Here is a 24087-nt window from a genome sequence, read left to right on the forward strand (position 1 = left end):
CGAGCCACTGTTTCGGCCTTCCTGTTTGTGGGATCCTTGAATGCAGGAGTCCCCTCAATCGGGATTGTGGTCACTTTATTTAATCTGGATACTGGGGGGTCCACAACCGGAGGAGCTGACCACTTTTTGAGAAGGCTTTCCTCAAAGGGGTAGTGCACCGCCAAGTTTTTGGGGCCCGAAAAGGTCAGTTGCGGGCGACTCCATTGCCTGTAGATGAATTTGTCAAAATAAGTCAAATATGGGAACACCTTAAGTGAACGTGCTGGCTTGTGGGACCCAAATGGGACCGGTACATTAGCAGAGTGATACTCTGGCTCGTGAATCTTCAGGGTATTACGCACAGCTGTGATAAGTGCTCCAACAAGCGCCTTGTCGCGCCCGGACCCAGACGGGGAATCATCCTCACTGTCCGAATGGTCCTGGTCAGCCACGTCTGATAGGTCAGAGCAGGGGTCTCCAGCTGCAGCAGGGCCAGAGCCTGCATCAGAGCTCTCCCCAGAGGACGGGGGCAAGGGCCTCTTGCGTGCACCTTTCCTGTCACGTGCCGCCTCTATCTTAGCAACATAGGAGTCCAGGAACGCCGTCAGGATATCCATGTGCACCGCACTAACCGCAGGTGACCCGGTTGCTATAGCCTGGATTTCGGGGGAAGAAACACCAGTTTCTGAAACCATGCTGACCCTATCCTGTCTGCCACCTGCAAGGGGACTTAGGACAGTGAAGGTCCCACGCTCCTGCTGCCACTGGGTGGGGGGGGTGTTTAGCGCTAGACTCACCACCCTGGGGTGTTCTGTGAATGCCAACAGTGCCTGTAGCCCCTAGGAGGTTCCCAGATGCAGAGAGGAGAAAAAACTGTCAGCAGCAGCAGCTCTAACAGAGGTGCAACGGTCTGCAGAACAGCTTCAGCGTTCCACACAGAGCCATCCAGTGTCCCTCGCACACAGGGAATATAGGAAGTGACAAGAGAAAGCACATTGCAAGCTGCCACAAGAGGCCAGCGGTGAAGAAAGCATTTTGGCTTTCACAAAATGGCTGCCAATGCAATACATAGGAATCCCAAGGAAAATGTCTGCTGAAGCTCTCCAGGGGAATCTATAGCTTTCCCAAATCCAAGATGGCTGCGGGAACAGTGCCATGAGGTGAAAAGAAAAGAAGCAAAAGAATAAAAATTAACTGCCTGCTGACACACAGACATCCTCCACAAAAACTGCCTTTTTTGGCCCCCCAGACCTGGACCAGGACTGAACAGCAACCGCACAGAGCCCCACAGGTGAGAAACAGCGACCCACACACACCGCCCGCAGACACCCCCCTCAGAGAGGGGGGGGGGGGGGGAGGAGGGGCGATAGGGACTTGGGAGAGAAGATGAGGAGGTAAGGTGGCCCCCGAATGGACCCCCCAGGGAATGCCCAGCTGCTCCCCCCACCGAACCAGGGAGAGCCGTACTTACTAGTCCTGAAGAGCTGGGAGACATTCCGTGGTAGCAAACTCCTGCGCAGTTACAGGGAAGGTTACTGGCCCGGTATACTGTGATCCAGACATCAGTAGCCCAGTCATATGTATACCCTGGAGCATTAAAGCTCACCGACCACCTCTGGAGCATGAGGTATGACGTGGCCGTAGCTGCGGCCTGCCACTGCTCGATGGCCGGACTGGGGAGACTACAAGGATTTCATTAACCAGCCTGTCACCCAGCCGGCAGTTGGTAAAAGATTTTAGGCTCTCTCATCTTGCGCAAAAAGCAGCAAACCTGCCGTAAAAACATGGACCGAGAGGCCCGCAGGGTTTCCTAGGTCATTCTCCTTGCTAGATAGAGCCTAATAAAAACTGAAGCTGCTAGGAGCAGTGCGAAGGGTTGATAGCATGGGGTCCACCCCGCTGGGGCGGGATTAAAGTTCTGTGTATTGTGTAACAATTTTTCCTAGTTTCTCCTAATGGCAGGCTATACAACCCATTTAGTTACAGAGAGGAGCTGTGTCGGTCGGTGAATATAAGAGAAAGTGCCCTTTTACTGGCTGCCAGTAACTGACATTAGCAACACTGCAATATACACTTGTATATTACTTCTTGATTTCTGTCTGCTAAAGGCAATCACAATATATCTAATATTGCAATCTGTATTTTCAGGCATAGACCTGTGATAAAAATACATGAAAAAAAATATAGAAAACAAGTGCGTTTTTTGCACCGGTGTATTTGGAAACGAAGATGTGTCATAGCTCAGAGTAAAATGATACCAGATTATATATACCAGGGGTAGCCAACCTTTTGAGCAGTGTGCTGAAAAATGTTTTCAAAGAAATTGAGCGTGCCGATTTTATAACAAAAAGTCAACTTCACACTGAATCACGAAAAAGATTTTCTTATAAAGTAAATCCTGTAAAGTACTTTGAGAGTGCAGGATGTTAATTTCTCACTACTACACTTCAGATCAGCCCCAATTCATGCAGTGTCACAACTCCGATCACTGTCTCCCCTGCAAATGTGTCACCACTGTACCACCCTGCTCATCTGCCCCAAAGTAACCCCCTACACATCTGCCCTACCACTGAACCCCCCTGCTAATCTGGCCCAACACTGTCCCACTGCTGAACCCCCTTCTCATTCTCATCTCTTCCACTGCTGTACATCCCTGCTCATTTTCCCCAAACGCTGTACACTCATGCTCATCTGCTCCACCGCTGTACCCTCTTCTCGTCTATGATACAAGAAAAATGGCCTTATGCGATTCGTATAGCTGGTACCCCAAGGGATATTTGAGATATACCAAGCCGTGAAATGGTGTAATATCAAATTTATTAATCAAAAAAGTGTGTTTGATACATAAAAAACATATACTGGCAATACATAAACAAGTTGCTAAACCAATTAGAAATGGTGTCAATAGTAAACTTGCGACTTAAGTAGCTTTGGAGAAAAATGCCGACATGTTTCGGACCAACCGTCCTTTTTCATAGGCATATGATCTCATGTGTACAGAAACTAAAAGTACAAATGTGATTGAAATTAGTACAGCAAAAATATAAATTTAAATGTACAAAAAGCTTGCAAAAAAATTGTACATAGTAAACTATTTGATACATACCAGCCAAGCATTAACACCAATAAATGGGGGGCGCCTGAGTAGACTGCTCACTTTGTAATCCCATCATTTTGCATTTCTATGCTGCTAACAGTTTTTACCTCCCTCTTGCACATTTTGTCCATAGCTGCTGTGGTACCCGACACACGGGAGACATGCGCGCCCCCATCGTCAGTGGGTGGCGCGCAGTCTTATAGCCCAATTGGTGGGGTCGTTTTACTCCGCCATGGTACGCTTGCGCTCCAGCACGGAGCGCTGCGTCCAAGGCTATCCACGCGCCGGTGACATGACACGGCCCCGCCCACTTTAATCAGCTGTGATTGTGGTCCAGCTCCTCCCACTCACAGCTGATTCATATTACCTCACTGGGTGATATAAGACATGCACAGGCTGCAGTCAGTATGCTGCTTACCGCTTTGGATCTATGCACTGTGTAACATTTGGTGAGTGATTGCACCCTACTCATACTTATGCCTGGGGATTATCTGTTATACTTATACCTGGGGACAATCTGTTCTCATACTTATTTTATTTACATTTTCTTTTGTCTAGACTATCCACTGCTTTATGCTGGTGTCTGTGCTGGGTTAGGTTTTCCCATACCTTCCTAGCTGAGAGAGCTTGTTTCCATTGCAGCTTTTTGGCTCAATTCTAATACCATCCCATCAAAGCGCTTATTTGACATCAGGCACTACCTTAATTATTGTGGCAATCATCAACAGTACTATACTCGCACCCCTTGCTGGTATTTATTGGTGTTAATGCTTGGCTGGTATGTATCAAATAGTTTACTATGTACAATTTTTTTGCAAGCTTTTTGTACATTTAAATTTATATTTTGCTGTACTAATTTCAAATCACATTTGTACCTTTAGACTCTGTACACACGAGATATATCATATGCCTATGAAAAAGGACGGTTGGTCCGAAACATGTCGGCATTTTTCTCCAAAGCTACTTAAGTCGCAAGTTTACTATTGACACCATTTCTAATTGGTTTAGCAACTTGTTTATGCATTGCCAGTATATGTTTTTTGTTATGTATCAAACACACTTTTTTGATTAATAAATTTATTGATGTTACACCGTTTCACAGCTTGGTATATCTCAAATATCCCTTGGGGTACCGGCTATGCGAATCGCATAAGGCCATTTTTCTTGTATTGTTTCTTCTGAGATTGTTATACCAGCCTGCACGCATTATATTGATTTGTCTTCTCATCTATGATATGCAGAGTAGTGAAAGGAAGCAGAGATGACACATCTACCTGCCCTGGCACACTCATCCTGCTGCTCCACCTCTCGCATCCAGCCCACATGCTTGTATGTGATGTCACATACAAGCATCTGGAATGGATGCACAATGATGAGCTCAGGTCAGGGGCATTTTCTGAAAACATGATGCTGTACACAGGTCCACTAAGTTGGGCCCCCACAGCTGAGAAAAAGTGCAGCGCTCTGCGCCACAGGAAAAATATACTGAATACTGGCTCTGGCTTAAAGAGACACAGAGTTCAGGGGTTCAATAGTAAGTGACGCAAAGGTTCAGTAATACATTTTTAACAAAGTTCCCGGAAGCTCAACAGTGATTGCACAATCTGTGACCTGATTGAGAAAACCACAATCACAGTGAAATCCCTTCTTTCTGAGATTGGTAGTGGTAACCAAGCAAGTCATCTGCCTTCAGATGGTGGACAGGGCTAGCAGGACTGCCTCCCCCCCCCCCCCCCCCCCGCACCCAATCTTTCCCCAATCACAAAAGCGGACGATCGCAGCTACAGCAAAGTTAGAGAACCAATGTTTCCCATCTTTTACAATGTGTGGGGGCACAGTGCCTCCCCCTCAGTGCAAGTACGGCGTTGGGAACTCTGAAATTGGAATGCATCAGCTGCTCTGCTGATGGGGAGGGAGTCAAGTGTCGGCAAAAGAGGCTATGTGTGCCAGGGGTTGCCTACCCCTGTTATATACCCATGACTAAAAAGAACAAAAAGGAAAATTAAACTCAAATGTAAACAAATGTTGCAGGACTCTTGCACTTCAAAAAAGTGGATTTAAATAAACATTTATATTAATAGCCTTTCCCCATCTAAAGATATGTCCACAGGTCAAGTCTGAAAGGTGACCAGCTAAGCTCTGGGACTATGGCAAAGCAATTGTTACTACACTGTGTACAATGGTTCATACAGTAGGACCTTCAAACAGTTAAACTGATGAGAGAAATCTTCTTTACAAATTGACACTTGCAGCAGCAAAAATTACAATACATTGTTTTTATTTGCAGCCACCTGAAAGGCAGTAACAATTTAAAGTAGATGTCAATCATAGCTAAAGCATCGTGTATAAGAATTGCCTTTACCCTATAAAGATACAATTTTACTTTCTTAAAAACTTTTTTGAATCATTACTGTTCATCTCATCTGGCCCCTTTGAAGCCACTTCCTGTTTACATTACATACATACTTCCTGTATGCGTTCTAGTGGCAGTTCTATGCCATCAACCTGATAGTGTCAACTGCAGAACACGCTTGTGCATTGTACGGGTCAGCACAGGTGCTTGCAGTCTCCATCAGAAGCCAGTTTAACAACATTGGAGAGCAATTGGGACAGAGCTTTGTTATCCCATAACATAGTACATGCACAAGAACATTCACAGCATTACCAATAATTATTTTAATGAAAGCTGCAGATTGAAAATAGCGTTTGAAATGAAATTAACATGCTAAAAGTTTCTATAGGATTTTATTGATTAGGTTCAGATCTACTTTAAAGAAATCAGCCATCCTTTTTACACATACATTTCCCCTACTGTTTCCAGGCTGTTTCTACAGCACAACAATTTTCACCTATCCCTACACAAAATGCTGGCCTGAAAAAATGTCCATGATATAAACAGGATATTATAGATTAACACCAATTAGTTTATTTGTTAAAATTGCTGAAACAAAGACGAAAGAGAAACACTTTTTTTTGTGTTCTGCAGAAGTAACAGCTGGAGTTTGGATCTTTCTTTGCTCCAGATGCCCCATCTCTGTATGACACCAAGCTTTTTAAGAAAGCCTGTACAAATTTCTAGTCCTATTATTTAGACAAGTTTGATGTATTAATTGCAAACTTAACCCCCCATCCCTACAATAAAACCTTTACCCTGTGCTTGTTAAATCAAAGTCAAAAACATTTATACAAAATCAAAACAAAAAAGTTCAAGTTATAAAACATTATACATCTATTGCAATATTCTTCTTTTCCCAGTAAGAGCCAATATTCCAGGTCAGATACGTGTATAATGCATTATAGTCTTAGAGTTAAACATGCTAAGAGAACAGTACATGTTTTAGGAAATATCTTTTACTATAAAAGCACAATAAAATGGAATATATACAACCAAAAAAAAACGTATCTGTATTTGGCTTCTGTAGTGAATTTATCTAGCCTATACTATGGTTTATTTGCGTTTTCTAAGTATTAAGTACATGATACTGCTAATTAAAGTGAAAGCAAAGGCAATCCAGGCGAGAATGAAGGAATAACCAAATGTGCCATTCGTAATGTTCAACGTTGGGTGAAACTTCTCATACATGGAAGTGTAGATTGCAGCAGCAATCATAACGCAAAGACCTGTGGATAGAAATTAAACAATTACCAGATAGCCAAAAAAGTTGTCAAATTATATATCTGGATACTGGTACATTATCTGCCAATTAACTTAACTAACAAAAGGTACTACTTATTGTCGATAAGAGATTAACAGGATTCAGATCTGCTCCAATTGCTCCCATTTCTGGTTTCCCATGCTTGAAGCAAATTGCTTTCTTAGTTGAAAAAGGATAGGTGTAACCAGTATATGTAATGGTGTACCTAATTTTGTTTGGATCACTAGGATGGCCTGTATAATACAGCATGTGGCAAACTCCTTATTGCTTTCTTACGTGCATGCCACCAATATTTAGTGTTATTGTGCTTCCTTTTTTTCCCCCCACACAGATGAGTTTAGAAAAAGAAAAGAAAAAGGAAGAAAGGAAAGAAAGAAGAAAGGAAGAAGAAAGGAAGAAGAAAGAAAAGTTCATGGATACAAAATATATACTATATGCCCATCAGCATCGGGTCATTAAGCCATCAAGCGCTCTCTTTTTCAAAGGAAGAAACCTCCAGAAGAAAAAAAGGCCCCGGGCCTCAAAACATTGTCCTTGTGCATCATATTCTTCTCAGTTAAAGCGGTTTTAAATTTCTTTTTTTTCTTTACCTAAAACAAAAACGGGTTTATACTTGCTTGCTTTGACCAACAGAAGGAGCCAATGGCTCCTGCTTTCCGTTAGAGCTTCTAGCCTAGTGAGACCAGGAAAAGGACAGAAGAGTGACAGCAGACTGGCATGGTGCTGAATCGAGATCAGGCTCAGGTAAGTGTTTAAGGGGGGTCTGGGGGAAGAGGCTATAGAAAAGTTTTTTTTTTTTTTTACCTTAAAGGGGTTGTAAAGTAATTTTTTTTTTCTTAAATAACAAACATGTTATACTTGCCTCCACTGTGCAGCTAGTTTTGCACAGCGTGGCCCCGAACCTGGTCTTCTGGGGTCCCTCGGCAGCTGTCTCGGCTTTCCCCTGCAAGTACTTCTCACGTTCATGCAAGCTCCCTCGCATAGTGAGAAGCACTTGCAGGCGCGCTCCCATGATACAGCTGGCGGCTATAGCCGCTCAGTGTATCAATCGGCCCCGCCCCCGGCATGCCGCATCATTGGATGTGATTGACAGCAGCTCAAGCCAATGGCTGCGCTGCTTTCAATCCATCAACTCTAGCCAATCAGCGGCCAGGCTGAGCAGTGACGTGGACGTCTGGGGCGAGCACGGGACTTTCGAGGGGTCGGGTAAGCAAAACAGGGGGGCCGGCACTGAGATGTTTTTTCACCTTAATGCATAGAATGCATTAAGGTGAAAAAATATTTACCTTTACAACCCCTTTAATGAAGAATGTGTTAAGATAAAACATATTTTACCTTTAGAATCTGTCATCAGAAATGTTGATGACACAAAAAGGCACCCTTGCAAGTAAAGCTGGCCATGCACAGATCAAAATTCAGCCTGTTCAGCAGGGACCAGCTGAATTTTGATCTGTGTGTGGGCTAGCTGGTTGTACTATCGATTGACTTGTCTACAACCAATTCCCCAAGTTGAAGGGCTTTAGGGCGAAACGTGTCAAGATTGCTGTACATGATTTCCACATTGCATAAAATGTGATCACAAAAAGTGGTGGTAAAAGCAATGTCATTGATGTTTTGTACTTTTTATAAGATTAAAAAAATTCTACTTTTTCTGATCTGCTCCATATGGAGCCCTTTTTTCTTTTCTTTTTTAATATGGTTTTAATGTGACAATGATCCATTTGTCACTGGCTCCCTGTATGGACAGTCCATTGGGGTCCAATTTTCATCTGCCTGGAAGACCTGTCCGAGTTCTGTATATTTGGTTGCCATACCTGGATCCATACCTGCTGACCGAACAAATGTCTGCTTGTGGAGTGATCCTTGTACAGGTTCTGTCTATCTCTGAGTTGATACCATTGATGAACATCTCACTTTTGGCCAACATATGCCTGATTGACCCATTGCCATGACAGGTGGGTCCACCTTGTCTAGTAATTTTTTATCTACAACCTTCCATTAGACGAATGTCCATACCGTTTTGTATGTGCTGCAGTGTTATCTTCTTGCCTATATCATCCAATCATTTGTTACCGAGGATGTTTATTCATACTTCCTTTCAGTGTTTGGACTTTATTATGTTATAATCACTACACATTGGTTGTCATGGTTCACCATATCCTCAAGGTTATTTTGAAACTCAAATTGTGTCACAGCATTTATTTTCATTATTTGTTTTGATATACCTTGGCCCACCATATCCATGGTGTTCCATTTTGGTATATTCAGCGCCACACTTCTATACAGGCTGTCTATTTTTTTTCCCCTGAACGATCCATGCTCCCGGCTATAGTCAGCAACACTAGTCATTGTTGTCTGCTGTCAGGAAAGGCTCCTTAGTGGAATACATAAGCTCAGCGGGCATGATTTCCCCATCCTTGAAAATGTGTGGATGGGCAAATCAGTTTTTTTTTGTTCAACCTGCTGGCTGGAAAATAAATAAATAAATGAGTCCTGCATGGCCAGCATAAAGATAATACTTCTTAATAGGTTCAAAGGGTGTTCTTTGAAGAGCCAACAGAACCAGGCTGAGATCCATGGAGTCACTGGGCAATGTACAGGAGGAACAAGGTGTACAACACCCTGTACAAAAGCCTTCACAAAAGAGTGAGGCAAGCGGTCTCTAACCCAGCATAATGGTAGACTTTGCAAGAATTCAATTTCCCAGGTTTTGAGAGTGTAGGAATGACCAGATCTGATAGGCCTCCTGTCCCTCAGAATCTGGGCTTTAACAGCAAAACCATTAAACCTATGACAAACTGGGAGGGCCCACAGAGGATTCGGATGAGATCCGGGTACTGTGTCCTGCTGAGCCAGTTTGGTGTGATGAGAACCAATGGAATACCCTCTATATCAATTCCAAGGAGAAGGCAAAGAAGGATCTTCCAAGTAGGAAGAGAATAGATCAGGCTGAACTCATCCGACAGTCTCCAGAGCATCTACTACAAAGGGTAGATAATCCCTGGATCGGGAGATAAACCTGCTGCAGCTGAACCTGGAAGGATGTCCAGCATCCCTCACCTGCAACAGTGGTCTTGGAGGATTAAAAGACCATTCTTTGGAGCAGAGACATTTACAACTGAGGAAATGTCCTATGCCTAGGAAATGCACAAGGCTGGAATGTAAGGCCCTGGCAATTCCAGGATTAGAGCAGTTTATCCTGGAGCATCAAGACTTCTGGTGCATTCCTGATTGATGCAAGCCACTACGGTAGCATTGTCCAAGTGAATCCTGGTGACAGAAGATGACCTTTCAGACGAGTTGTCCAGCATTGAAGGGATAATCAAATTGCTGTTAAGTTCCAGAACACCGATCTGAAACCAAGATTCCTCTGATAACCAAGTCCTTCATACTGAGAGGGCATCTAGGACTTCTAGTGATATTGGGCACATGGAACTGCCCAAGACCTTCATACAAAAAAAAAAAAAAAACAGCTGCATTGGGAATGTAGGCAGCTTTGACAACTTAATGCAGGGTGAAAGTATATGTATCTAGGGTGCTACAAACTTCAGTTGTTTTGAGTTTAAAGAACAAAATTTCAATGTTCTGAGACCTTTTGCGATACGGCACTGCGCCGTTTTAACAATTGCGCGGTCGTGCGATGTGGCTCCCAAACAAAATTGACGTCCTTTTTTTCCCACAAATAGAGCTTTCTTTTAGTGGTATTTGATCACCCCTGCGTTTTTTATTTTTTGCGCTATAAACAAAAATAGAGCGAGAATTTTTAAAAAAATGAATTTTTTACTTTTCGTTATAATAAATATCCCCAAAAATATATATAAAAATTTTTTTTTTCCCCTCAGTTTAGGCCGATGCGTATTCTACATATTTTTTTGAAAAAAAAAAAAAACGCAATAAGGTTGATTGGTTTGTGCAAACGTTAGAGCGTTTACAAAATAAGGGATAGTTTTATGGGTTTTATTAATTTTTTTTTATTAGTAATGGCGGCGATCAGCGTTTTTTATTGTGACTGAGACATTATGGCGGACACATCAGAAATTTTTGACACATTTTTGTGACCATTGTCATTTATACAGCGATCAGTGCTATACAAAAGCAGCGATTCCTGTGTAAAGGACACTGGCAGTGAAGGGGTTAACCAGGGGGTGGCAGTGTAGGAGTTAAGTGTTCCTAGGGGTGTGTTACTAACTGTGGGAGGCTGTGCTGTGTGTTAGTGAACACTGATCTCTGCTCCAATCACATGGAGCAGAGATCAGCGTCACTTGTTGCTAGGCAGAACCAGGAGATGCCGTTTACAACGGCATCTCCCCAATTCAGCCCCCCTGTGAGACGATCACGGGGATATCCCCGCGGCGATCGAGTCCGCGGGACCTGCAACCGGACTCACGGGGGTCTCGACCGGCACGCAAGCGCGCTGGCAGTGGCGTGCACGCGATGGCAGGGTGCAATATAAAAATGGACGTACCTGTACGCCAATATGCCTGCCCATGCCATTCTGCCGACGTACATCGGCGTCCGCCGGTCGGGAACTGGTGAATGTGAGGGATACAGTCTCATGGAGTGGACTAAAAATTCAAATGTTGTGTTCCGTTTCTATAAGTAGTGTTCTGCCAACATCTCTAAAATACATATATAACCCCAATGGGACCTTAAGGGCAGAATCAATTCTTACAAATGTATAAAATTTAAACGTCGATCTTTATTACAGAACAATTGTAAAAGCGACCAAAATGTCAGTATGAAAAAATAAATAAAAAACATAATACAATATTATATTTTGTATTTGGAGATTTAATCTTTTTTCCTCTAGACATAAAGTGTGCCCCCTTGTCCTCTGTGATAACTGTGACAGAACCCACTGTCATTGTTTTGGAGGGAGCTGTGGGCTGTCCCCCCTACCCACAAACTATGGCCCAGCAGAGAACGGGAGACTTGGGGACAAAATGGCAATGTAATGATGTCTCTATGCAAGTTGCATCCCTTCTCCCCCATCCCCCCTCTTGTTATTGTGTTTAATTTTGTTAGGTCATGACAGGTAGACAAAAGGTGTGGAGACACATCCCAGTGGGGGATGCCTAAGGAGGGGCTGCCTGCTTATCATAATCCCTTGGTGTGTTTCAACTGTAGTCGTTTGAATATACAAGTGTTGAGTTTGCATTGGTTCTTCCTTGTTCCCTACCCCCTCTATGACAAAGCTAAGGTGCGTGTCCCTAACTGTGTTTAAAGGTGTATATTTTGTACTTAATAAACAGTGTATGCTCTGCATGTTTAACCCTCAACACCTGTGTGATTTGCCTTGTGATTACGGGGTTGAGGGCTGGTTATGGCAAGTCTGCCAGCTGTGGGTGCATTTGGAGAACAGAAGGTCTGGTATTTGTACATGTTGTTCATATCCCCTTATAATCTCCTGTTCTCAAGAGGGAATAGATTCAGTTGCTCTAATCCATGGGTCTTCAAACTATGGCCCTCCAGTTGATCAGGAACTACAATTCCCATCATGCCTAGTCATGTCTGTGAATGTCAGAGTTTTACAATGCCTCATGGGATGTGTAGTTTCACAGCAGCTGGAGGGCCGTAGTTTGAGGATCCCTGCTCTAATCTTTCCTCATAGCTGAGCTCCTCCATGACTCTTATTAGTCTGGTTACCCTTCTCTGCACTTTCTTCAGTTCCCTGATAACCTTTTTGAGAATTTGTGCCCAAAATTGAACTGCATATTGCAGATGAGGTCTTATTTGTACAGGGGCAAAATGAGCTCTCCCTCTCTGGAGTTCCTACCTCTTAATACAAGAAAAGACTTTGCTTCGCAAACTGCAGCCTGGCATTGCATGCTATTAAGCTTATGATCTACCAAAACCCTCAGATCCTTCGCCACCATTGACTACCCCAGTTGGATGCCCCCTAGTATGTATGATGCATGCATATTTCTTAGCCCCCAAGTGCATAACCTTACATTCATCAACAATAAAACCTCATTCATTGTAAATTGGAGACATCCTGTAAGGACGTTATTCCACTCCATAGCTTAGTTTCGTCTGCAAAGAGACATTTTACTTTTAATCCCAGACCCTATATCATTTATAAAAGGTATTAAAAGGCAAGGGTCCCAACACTAAACCTAGGAGTACACCACTGATAACCTTAGACTATTCAGAGTAATGCCCCATACACATGGTCAGACATTCCGACCACAAAATCAGTCAGATTTTTCTGACAGATTTTGGCCCAAACTTGTCTTGCATACACATGGTCGCACAAAGTTGTCGGAATTTCCAATAGTCCTGAATGAGGTGACATCAAGCATGTACGTCGGGACTATAAACGGGCCAGTAGCCAATAGCTTTAGTCTTAGTTTATTCTGAGCATGCGTGGCACTTTGTCCGTCGGAATAGTCTACACACGATCGGAATTTATGCAATCGGATTTTGTTGTCGGAAAATTTTAGATCCTGCTCTCAAACTTTGTGCATCGGAAAATCCGACGGAAGAAGCCAATGGAGCCCACACACGGTCTGATTTTCTGATAACATGATCCGATCGACATTTTCTGTAGGAAAATCCGACTGTTTATGGGGCATAAGAATCCTTAACCACTACTCTCTGAATTCTGTATTTTAGCCAGCTTTCTGCCCATTTACAAATTGATCTATCCAAGCCTGTGGACTAGGGCTGAAACAACTAATCGATTAATCGACAACTAATCGATTATGAGATTAATCGATTACTATTTTCATAATCGAATAATCGGCCACTAACATAATGGGGTTAACAAAAAACTAAAATTAGCCCTTTATAGTACAAAAAGAGCAAATCGCTACTGTAAATATTACTTTCACTGTCCCATAGTAAAAAATTAACCCCTTACAGTAGCGATTATTTGCTCTTTGTACTAATTTTAGTTTTTTAACCCCATTATGTTACTAAACATATCGGGCCTGGGTCACACCTCTGTTTTTAGTGCTTTTTTGCAGAAACACTACAGTTCATTTACATGGTTTCCTATGGGACACGTTCACATCCATGATTTTTTTCAGCTGCTGCGTATTTGGAAAAGACTAGGACTTTTTTTTTAACGCAAAACGGTGCTATTTTGTTTTTTTGCTTCAATATACTTCAATGGAGAAGCTGCAGAAAAGCATGTAATAATGCGTTTTTGAAGCAATTTGTGTTTTTTTAATCTACCCAACAACAAATTGGCCAAAAAAATATGTAAAAATGCAAATTGCAGCAAAATGACTTTTTTTAGGTCATTAACCGATTATTCGATTAATCGAAACAATAATCGGCCAACTAATCGATTATGAAAATAATCGTTAGTTGCAGCCCTACTGTGGACTTTACCTTACACATTAGACGCGTGTGGGGAACGGTGGCAAACACTTTTGCAAAATCCAAGTATACCACCATCCACAGCTGCCACTTTGTCAAAGGTTTTACTTACCTCCTCTTAAAAAGAAAATCCGGTTTGGACAAAGTCTGTCTTTCATGAATCCATGCTGTCTGTTGCTTAAAATATTTTTTTCCAGCAAGAACTCACCTATGTGGTCTTTTAGTAAACTCTCCAGTATCTTCCCGACTATAGAAGTTAAACTAATAGGTCTATAGTTACTTGGTATAGACTTTGATACCTTTTTAATTATATGGGCACCACATTGGCCCTACCATTCTATTTGTAATAAAGATCAGCAATTGCATTTTATATGTTTAACTTTTGATTCTGCCCTTAAAGTCCCATTGGGGTTATATATTATACTGGATTTATAGATTGCCAGTTTAAGTAGCACTTTACAACTTGAGGGTAGACAGTACAAATACAATACACTATTACAGCAGGAATCAGAGGGCCCTGCTCCTTAGAGCTAACAATCTATGAGGGTTATTTTTATATAAATATCTCTCTATCTATATATTTTCATGCTCATGGATTTGAAGGACCTGAAGGTCCAGGACTTATGGACTTCTAATGGAAGCGAGTTTCAGTCTTTGCGTCGGACCTGGAGGCCTAAAAGAAACAAGGGGAACTTCTTTAAGCATTAGGAGTAGAGGGTTTTCCAAATGGAATAGATACCTTCGTATTCTGGTGCAAAGGGTACTCTTACCTTGTGTTGACTTCCTTAACCCTTTCATAATGAAAGGTAAAACAAATTCTAAAAACAGTTTTGCAGCTTTGACATGTCTTGGTAAAGCTATGATCTCAACTTTTAGTGCATATAGGTGAATTATACCTTTTTTTTCCCCCCCAGAGAAATTAGGCTTTCATTTGGTGTATATTTGTTATTTGTATTAGAGCTCAGCAACAAAAAAGTGTTTATTTGTTTTTTTAATCTCACCTAAAAAAATTCACTGATCATGACTAACATCAACCCTAACCTAGCTCAAACCCTAAACTTGTTATTTTATCTTTGATTTTTGTTTACTACTTAACACTAGCAAAAAACAAAAAAATAAAAATCACACAGACTGATCATTGTGACAGCCAATCATAGGCCATCACAGTGATCAGTCCTCCCGATTTTTAGTACAAAACCCAGAGCCATCAGTGAAAACTGTTTGCTGGGAGTGTGCTCTCAGCACAAAAACAGTGGAAAGGGTTTAATGAAATGTCCAGGGACAATACAGCTGAAGGGTTAACCCCTGAAGTGGTTTAACATAGCTCTAAAGAAGGTCTTCGGGACAAGGTTTCACTAGACTAGTACAATGGGGCCCTTGACCCAAAAAGCACTCTGACTGAATACATTACATAGGTACCTAGGGCACCTTATGCCGCCTTAATGGACAAAAGACATTACATACCACCCCATTTATATTCAGCAGGGCCCAGGTGCAGATTGTGGCAAAGCCGAGATCAGCTGACCTAGAAAGAGCAAAGTCAACCTCTTTTGGCACTGCGATAATTGAAAAAAACGTACTAGATAAACAAAAAAGACATTTCTCCTTTTAGCAGAGAGAAGACTTCTATTCTCTTAGGTCACTAGCAAAAAACAGGATTACCTGTAAAATCCTTTTCTTGGAGTACATCATGGGACACAGAGCCTAAGTGATAACTTAATGGGTTTATGGGCCATCTTCAAGTGATGGGCACTGGTATACCCAATACAGGAAGTTCACTAGCAATATACTTAAACCACATAAAAGAGGGGAGTGGCCTCCGTGTTCCATGATGTACTCCAAGAAAAGGATTTTACAGGCAAACTGTTATAAAAATCCTATTTTCTTTATCGTACATCATGGGACACAGAGCCCAATAACTTAATGGGACATACCCATAGCAATGCTATGTGAGGGGAGGGAGGGACAACCCGTAGGGCACCCTCAGACCTGAGGACTTATACTGCTGCCTGCAGCACACTGCACCTGAAGGCGATATCCTCATACCTCCTTACATCCACTTGATAACATTTTGTGAATGGATGTACTGAAGACCAAGTTGCGGCCTTACAGATCTGAGCCATGGAGGTCTGGTGATGCACTGCCCAAGAAGCACTAACCACCCTGGTAGGGTGCCTTAACTTGAAAAGGGCGAATCTTACCCCTTAAATTATAAGTTTGAATTATAACTTGCCAAATCCACTCAGCAACAGTGGATTTTGATGCTGCCTGTCCTGTCTTAGGACCCTCTGGTAGAATAAATAAGACATCAGTCTTAAGGCCTGTACACACGGTTGGACTTTTTGACAACAAACATGCAAATTAGCTGTTTTGGAGCAACATCCGACTGTGTGTATGCTCCATCGGACAAACTTTTTTGGTTTTCATCTGACTTTGTTGGCTGTGCGAACGGACAAACTTTCTGGCAACAAAAGTCCGATGGAGCAAAGTCTGATCGTGTGTACAGAAAACCATAGGACTTTTGTACAAAGTACAAACAGGCATGCTCAGAACCAATGCAAAAGATCAGACAATACAGAAGTTGACCAAAGGTGGCGGTAAAGAGCAGAAAAACCACATGATTTGGTGAAAGTTGGCTGAAAAAGTCCTGCCGTGTGTATGCAATACAAGTTCAGGGCCGACGCCCTTTGTACAAAAATCCAAGGGAAAGTTTGTACAAAGTCTGATCGTGTGTATGAGGCTTTACAAATCTGAGCAGTTGCCTTTAACCACTTAAAGAGGAAGTAAACCCTTTCAAACCACTTTGACCTACAGGTAAGCCTAGATTAAGGCTTACCTGTAGGTCCAAGCAATATCTCCTAAACCTATATGGTTTAGGAGATATTTGCCCGAAAATGGGCACCGCTGTCTACGGCGCATGCGCCGTAGACAGCGGCGCGCAGGCGCACTAAATGCGGCAAGTCCAAGAATGGATCTGCCTAATTTGTCGACTCCCGTGCGCATGCGCGGGAGTGACGTCATCACGGCTTCGCCGAATGGCAGCGGCGGAGCTGCGAGACGCGACTCCCGTGCGCATGCGCGGGAGTGACGTCATCGCAGCTTCGCCGCTGTCATTCGTCTGGGCTGCGAGATGCCACCAGCAAGATGGATGCGGCGGACTACAGGGGACAGCGGCGACTTCGCTGGCTCCTGTGTCAGGTAAGTGACACATAATGAGCTACTATGCGATACATAGTAGTCCATTATGCTTTACCTTTGCAGGGAAAAAAAGAGGAAGTAAACCCATCAGGGTTTACTTCCTCTTTAAGCCCCGGACCAATTTGCAGCCAAAGGACCAGGCCCCTTTTTGCGATTCGGCACTGCGGCGCTTTAACTGACAATTGCGCAGTTGTGCGACTTGGCTCCCAAACAAAATTGGCGTCTTTCCCACAAATAGAGCTTTCTTTTGGTGGTATTTGATCACCTCTACGGTTTTTATTTTTTGCGCTGTAAACAAAAATAGAGCGTCAATTTTGAAAAAAAATTCAATATTTTTACTTTTTGCTATAATATACCCAAAAATATATATATAAAAAAAAAAATGTTCCTCAGTTTAGGCCAATACGTATTCTTCTACATATTTTTGGTAAAAAAAAAAAAAAAAATAGTAATTAGCGATTGATTGGTTTGCGCAAAAGTCATAGCGTTTACAAAAATAGGGGATAGTTTTATAGCATTTTTACAAAAAATTTTTTTTTACTAGTAATGGTGGCAATCAGCGATTTTTATTGACTGACATTATGGCGGACACATCGGACATTTTTGGAACCATTGTCATTTATACAGCAATCAGTGCTATTTAAATGCACTGATTCCTGTGTAAATGACACTGGCAGTGAAGGAGTTAATCACTAGGGGGCAGTGTAGGGGTTATGACGTGATGTGTTTTTTTAATTGAAGGTGGCGTGGCCTGGTATGTGATGTCACTGATCGTCCTTCCCTATAAAAGGGAACAGACGATCGGTGACAGCCACACAGGGAAGCACAGGAAGAGGTATGTTTACACAGACTTCTACTCGTTCTTCAGCTCTGTGACCCGATCGCGGGACACCAGCGGCGATTGGGTCCGCTAGTCCCACGGCCGCGGAGCTCAGGATCGGGTCGGGAGCGTGCCGCCAGCGCGCTAACGACCCATGGCTGGGCACTTAATCGCATACCGGTATGTGATTTTGCCCAGCCGTGTCATTCTGCCGACGTAGATCGGCGTGAGGTGGTCCTTAAGTGGTTAAATAGATTATCACTACCCTCACCACATCAAGACAATGTAGTGACTTTTCTTCCCTGGAACATGGTTTTGGAAAAAATTATGGTAGGACAATATCTTGGTTCAGGTTAAAACCTGAGACCACTTTTGGCAAAAAAAATAAAATGTGACAAGAACGTAGCACCACCCTGTCCTCATGAATAATCAAATATGGCTCTTTACAAGAAAGAGCAGCCAATTTCAAAACCCTCCCTGCTGAGGATATAGCAACCAAGAAGACCAGCTTCCTTGTCAGGACTAAAGCCCCATACACACTATCAGTTTTTCCTTCAGATTTACCAAAACCATATAACAGAGGTCAAACCTTAGGTGTTTAAATTTGTATGCCATCAGGCAGGCCCTTGCACTACATGGTTTTGGTAAACCTGAAGGAAAAACTCAGCAGAAAAACTGATATAGTGTGTATGGGGCTTAAGGGAATATGCTGTATCGGTTCAAATGGCTATTTTTGTAATACTGACAAAACTAAATTCAAATCCCAAGGGCTCAAAAGGTGATTTAACTGGCGGATTAATAAGCATCTCCCCTTGCATGAAGCCCCGGACTAAAGAATGCGTAGCAAGTGGTCTTTGAAATAAGATCGATAAGCTGAGACCTGGCCCTTAATAGTACTTAAAGCCAATTTCATCTCTACGCCCAATTGTAGAAAGGCAAGAATTCTGCTTCTGATATATTAATCTCAGAGAGTGCCAACCCTTGGATTCACACCAGGAAACAGAAGCCTTCTAGACTCTAACAGTGATGGCGAACCTTGGCACCCCAGATGTTTTGGAACTACATTTCTCATGATGCTCTGGCACTCTGCAGTGTAGTGGAGCATCATGGGAAATGTAGTTCCAAAACATCTGGGGTGCAAAGGTTCGCCATCACTGCTCTATAATATATAGCTCTGGACGCTGGCTTCCTTGAATCAAAGAAGAGATAACTGACCCGGAAAGCCCACGTTTCTTCAGAATCAACAGCCAGGCCATTAAATTTAGCATTTGTAACGTAGGATGGAATATCAGCCCCTGTGAGAGCGGGTCTGGCTTTTGTGGAAGGGACCATGGATCCTCCACTGCCATCTTTATGATTTCTGCATACCATGACCTTTTGGGCCATGCTGGTGCTACCAGAATTACCGGCTTTCTTTCAGCTTGATCCTGCAAAGAAGTCGAGGCAGCAACTGAATAGGGGGGAATGCATAGATCAGCGAGAACTGATCCCACGGGGTCACCAACGCATCTGTTCCGCATGCGAATGGATCCCTTGTCCTGCACACAAAGTTGACTAACTTTATGTTGAATCTGGATGCTAGAAGATCTACGTCCAGAGTCCCCCATCTTTAGCAAATAGCCCAAAAAATGTCGGGGTTAAGAGACCATTCCCCTGGCAATAACTGCTGGCGACTTAAGTGGTCCGCCTGCCAATTTTCTACTCCCGGAATGAAGACTGCCGATAGGCACGGAACATTCCATTTTGCCCAAGTTAGAATATGGTTCACCTCTCTCTGAGCTGAGAGACACTCGGTGTCCCCTTGGTGTTTGATATAGGCCACAGCTGTGGCATTGTTGGATTGGATCCTGACAGGACAATCCCTTAACCTGTAAGTCCAGGCTTTCAGAGCCAGACTCACTGCCCGAATCTCTATGATGTTGATGGGCAACCCTTTTTCGGTCTTTGACCACTGTCCCTGGACAGTTTTCTTCCTTAGTACTGCTCCCCAGCCTGAAAGCCTGGCATCTGTCGTTACTACTTTCCAGATAATTGGTCTGAAGGATTTTCCATTCAGCAGATTCTGGGTTAGTAACCACAAACTGAGGCTTTGGGACACTCATTGTCAAGTCCAAAGCTTGGATCGTTTTGTTCCAAGCAGACCAGATATTGTTTTGCAACAGCCTCGAATACAACTGAGCATAGGGGATTGCTTCGAATGAAGCCACCATCTTTCCCAACGCCTCATGCAAAGGCGAATTGAGGGATTTCTTTTCGACCTGACCATCTGCACCAGCTCTCATATGGAGCTGATCTCTGCTGGAGGCAACACCACCTTTTTCTGGGCTGTGTATATGATCAGGCCCAAATACTCCAGCTTTCTTAGCTGTTTTAAAGAAGACTTCTCTAGGTTGAGAACCCAACCCAGACTTTCCAGGTAACTGGTTGTAATGCATGCACTTTGCTCCAATTGGGCCACTGACTGGTTTATTAACAATAGATCATCACCAAGACTATTATGCCCTGTACCCAGGGCAGGACTTGGGGTGGTGGGGGCCCCTGGGCTTGAGTCACTTTCGGGCCCTACCTTCTATACATTACCATATTTATTGCCGTATAACACACACCAAGTTTAGGAGGGAAGTTTAAAAGGAAAAAAAAAAAAAAAAACCTTACATTTAAATGCCCATCAATGCAGCTTTATCAGTGTCCATCTGCAGCCTTGCCCAGTGTCATTGCAGCCCTGTCATCGCAGTCTTGAAATTTTAAAAAAATGGTCCCGCCGAGATACAGAGTACTGTGTATCTCGGCGGCTCTTGGGTCCTCTCGCAGTCCCGAGTGGAGCCTCGACTGTGCTCGGCTCACAGTCACGCCAGGTCCCTGTGTTATGTCCATCATAGGGCGTGACTGTGGAGCCGAGTACACTCGGCAATGCATCTCGGCGGGGGCCCATGGGCTTGAGACTAGTCAAGCCCAATGGTAAGTCTGGCCCTGCCTGTACCCTTAGAGGGGGGGGGGGGCAGTACTTTTGTGAACACCTGGGGTGCTGTAGCTAGCCTGAAGGACAAGGCTACAAACTGCAGCTATGCATCCCTGATGTTGATGGACACCAGAAGTTCTCTTCCCTGTAAGATAGAAACTACTGACCTGATTGACTCCATGCAAAAGGAGCGGATTTTCAGGAATTGATTTTGATTCCTTCGATCTAGAATGGGTCTGACATGTCCATTTGGTTTTGGTATCGTAAACAGGTTTGAATAAAACCCCAAACCTTTCTCCTCTGTTGGGATTTGTATGATCACCACCTGAGCCAATAATCGGTGTAATGCTTGAAACAGAGATTGCCTTTTCCCTGGATCTTTGGGAACATTTGATCTCCGAAAACGAGATGGTGGAAACTGTTGAAATTCTAGTTTGTATCCTAGAGACACCGTGGAGATGACCCATCTGTCCTGAATTTTCTTTTTATAGACTTCTGAGTATTTCAGAAGTCTTCCCCCCACTCTGGTGAGGGGGGGGGGGGTGCCTCTTCATGATGAGACTTTAGTATTCTGCCTTGCAGATTTGTAGCCCCAGGTCTTCTTTTGTGCCTGGGTCCAACACTGAGGTTTTCCTCTAGAGTCTGACAGCGGAGGCCATGGCCACTGCCTAGAGGCAGATGCCCCTGGCGCAAGAGAAAGTCAGTTTAAATGAAGGACATTTATACTTTCTTTTGACTGGCAAAACAGTACTCTTCCTACTAGAAATCGTTTGGATGCATTTATCCAAATGAACGTCAAATAGTCTCTAACCCATGAAAGGGGAAACTAGTCAGAAGCTTTTTGCAAGGTGCCGACCAATTTAACCAAAGGGTCCTACACATGTGTACTAGCACAAGCGCAAGGCGGGACACCTGGTGAATAGAGTCCTTCATAACATCTATGGCAAAACATAATGCCTTTGGTAGTTCGGCCAACACAGGGGCCTGTTGTGCAGGGAGCTCTTTAGGAGCCTCTGTGAACTGGTCCATTAGGGACTGACAGATGCCTATTGCAGCGACTGCAGGCTGAGTAATGGTCCCTGCCAAGGAAAAAGAGGATTTTAACAGGAATTCCAACTTTTTATCTGTTGGATCTTTAAGCATTTGTGCATTGTCTAGTGGACAAGTTACTTTTATTCACCCTAGAAATTGCAGAGTCAATTACTGGAACCGTCCACATTTTGGTGAATTTCTCCTCCATGGGATAGAGCGCTGAGAATCTCTTTGGAGGGAGAAAATGCTTATCCAGATGATCCCATTCAGCATAAATAAGCTTTTATAGTAATGCATAGACCGGAAACGCATGAAAAGGCTGAAAAGGCTGTAAAGGTTTTAAAGAACCCAGGGAAGAAACCGGACTTTTAGCTGACTTAGGGGTAGCATCAAAGTGGAACGAACCATCTCCGTAAGGATTTGTACTTCAGATTGCAAAGCTGAATCAGCAACTGTTTCCGCCGCAGAGGAATAATTTGCTTGGTTTTAACTCTCGATTGCCTAAGGGTAATACCTCATCCTGTCCCCATTGTTCCCTTGGTAAATGGTCTGAGGTGGGGGGGGGGGGGGGGGGGTACTAGCATGCTTCCTAGTCACTTTGATAGAGGATGAGATTAAAGCTGTTAATCTTCCTTTTAGGCCCTGCAGGACAGAGGAAAATGCATCTTCAGTCACGTATACAGGGGCTGAAGTGTGAGATGCAGTTGCACCACCTTTTGGTTTCAAAGACTCACCCTGGCTTGCCATGTCTGGTATCTCCGGAGAGGATGACAGTGTGGAGGCATGACTGGAGTTCCCAGCGCCTGGGGTGGAATTTATGGCACCTTAGCGGTAGTTATGGAAGTCATAGTGCTAAGCACAAAAACAGAGGCACTTAAGAAAAAAAAAATATATATATATATACCACTTGCAGAGCAATAGTTTAGAAAAACAATGCCACCATTGGTGCTGAACAACAATTGTATTTCCTGTACTGTAAATGCCTGTATACACCCCTCACGTGACCCAGCGCTCCTGTGTCCTCTAGCGTGTCAGACTTCCTCTTTCCAGTTACTCTTAGAAGTTTCTGATAATGGAGCATCTGTCTTTTAAAAGCCTCAGGTGAGCCTGATCCGGCATTTGTCAGCGTTTTCCATCCCTCAGCGTGTGCTCCATGAGGATGCTAGGTCCCGCACATGGCACGCCTGTTACTTAGGCTATGCCCCTCTCTAATACCCACCCCCCTCCATAAAAAAAAAAAAAAAGAAATCTAGTTTGTACATGCAGCATTCGAGTCTGCAAATGCAGACCCAAAGAGGAGAGGCGGCTATGCTTTTGCAAGTGCTGTCAGGTACTTTGCCAGAGAGGCGAGCGTATTGCCTAAGCACAAGAACTGGCGCGCTGCCTGTCCCAACAATCCCTTGCTGGACAGTGCTCACAATAAAAGGCAAGTTTGAAATATACAAGTAGTTTATGTGAAGACGCCACCTCACCAAACTTCACCCATCACGGCGTGCTGCGTTAGTAAACCTTCAAAGACCGGGTCCCTTAATAGGGGTTCCACTCCTCTGGACCCTTATAGCACCCCTCTAGCAACTTTAGGTAATGTAGCAAGACCAAAAAGACCTGGATGCTGGGGGTCCAGCTCTCAAAGAGAAGCGTTGCAGGCAAAACTTTGCTCTTCAATGAGAGGACCAGGTACTATCCTGTGGCCTCAGGCTAGCCAGCCCCAAAACTGGAAAACTGATGGATCCACACCCCAGGCCATGAGGGCCTCTGGGGGTTGGTCAGGAGGACCAGGGATTCAGAACATACTTCTGGACCAGAACCCAGAACCACATGACCTTAACACCTTAAGTACCCTCTTTCGGAATACTCAGCGAGACAACACACCCGCTGATGGGCTCCGAGAGAGAGATTGGTACCCAATGCGTCCAACCAGACTGCGTTCCAATGCCTGCCAAAGGTGACACCCACACCCATGTCCAGGCAGAACAAAAAACAGCCCAGCCAAACTGATGCTGAGACTTTAATTTACTGT

At 43.6% G+C, this 24087-nt stretch overlaps 1 protein-coding gene across 2 annotated transcripts in view; it reads right to left on the reverse strand.

The window, feature by feature from the left end:
* Window positions 1-5337: 5337 nt before the first annotated feature.
* The window catches only part of EMP2 (epithelial membrane protein 2), a 336071-nt gene continuing 317321 nt past the window's right edge, over window positions 5338-24087 (reverse strand). For both annotated transcript variants that reach the window (XM_077448853.1, XM_077448854.1), the window contains exon 5: window positions 5338-6697. In XM_077448853.1, coding sequence (XP_077304979.1) covers window positions 6525-6697 — 173 coding nt within the window. In that variant the 3' untranslated portion in view covers window positions 5338-6524. The remainder of the gene's footprint in view (window positions 6698-24087) is intronic.

This window comes from Lithobates pipiens, unplaced genomic scaffold (genome assembly GCF_037356315.1).
Source record: "Lithobates pipiens isolate NorthernLeopardFrog02 unplaced genomic scaffold, aLitPip1_a1.2 Scaffold_22, whole genome shotgun sequence".
In the NCBI taxonomy this organism is placed as follows: Eukaryota; Metazoa; Chordata; class Amphibia; order Anura; family Ranidae; genus Lithobates; species Lithobates pipiens.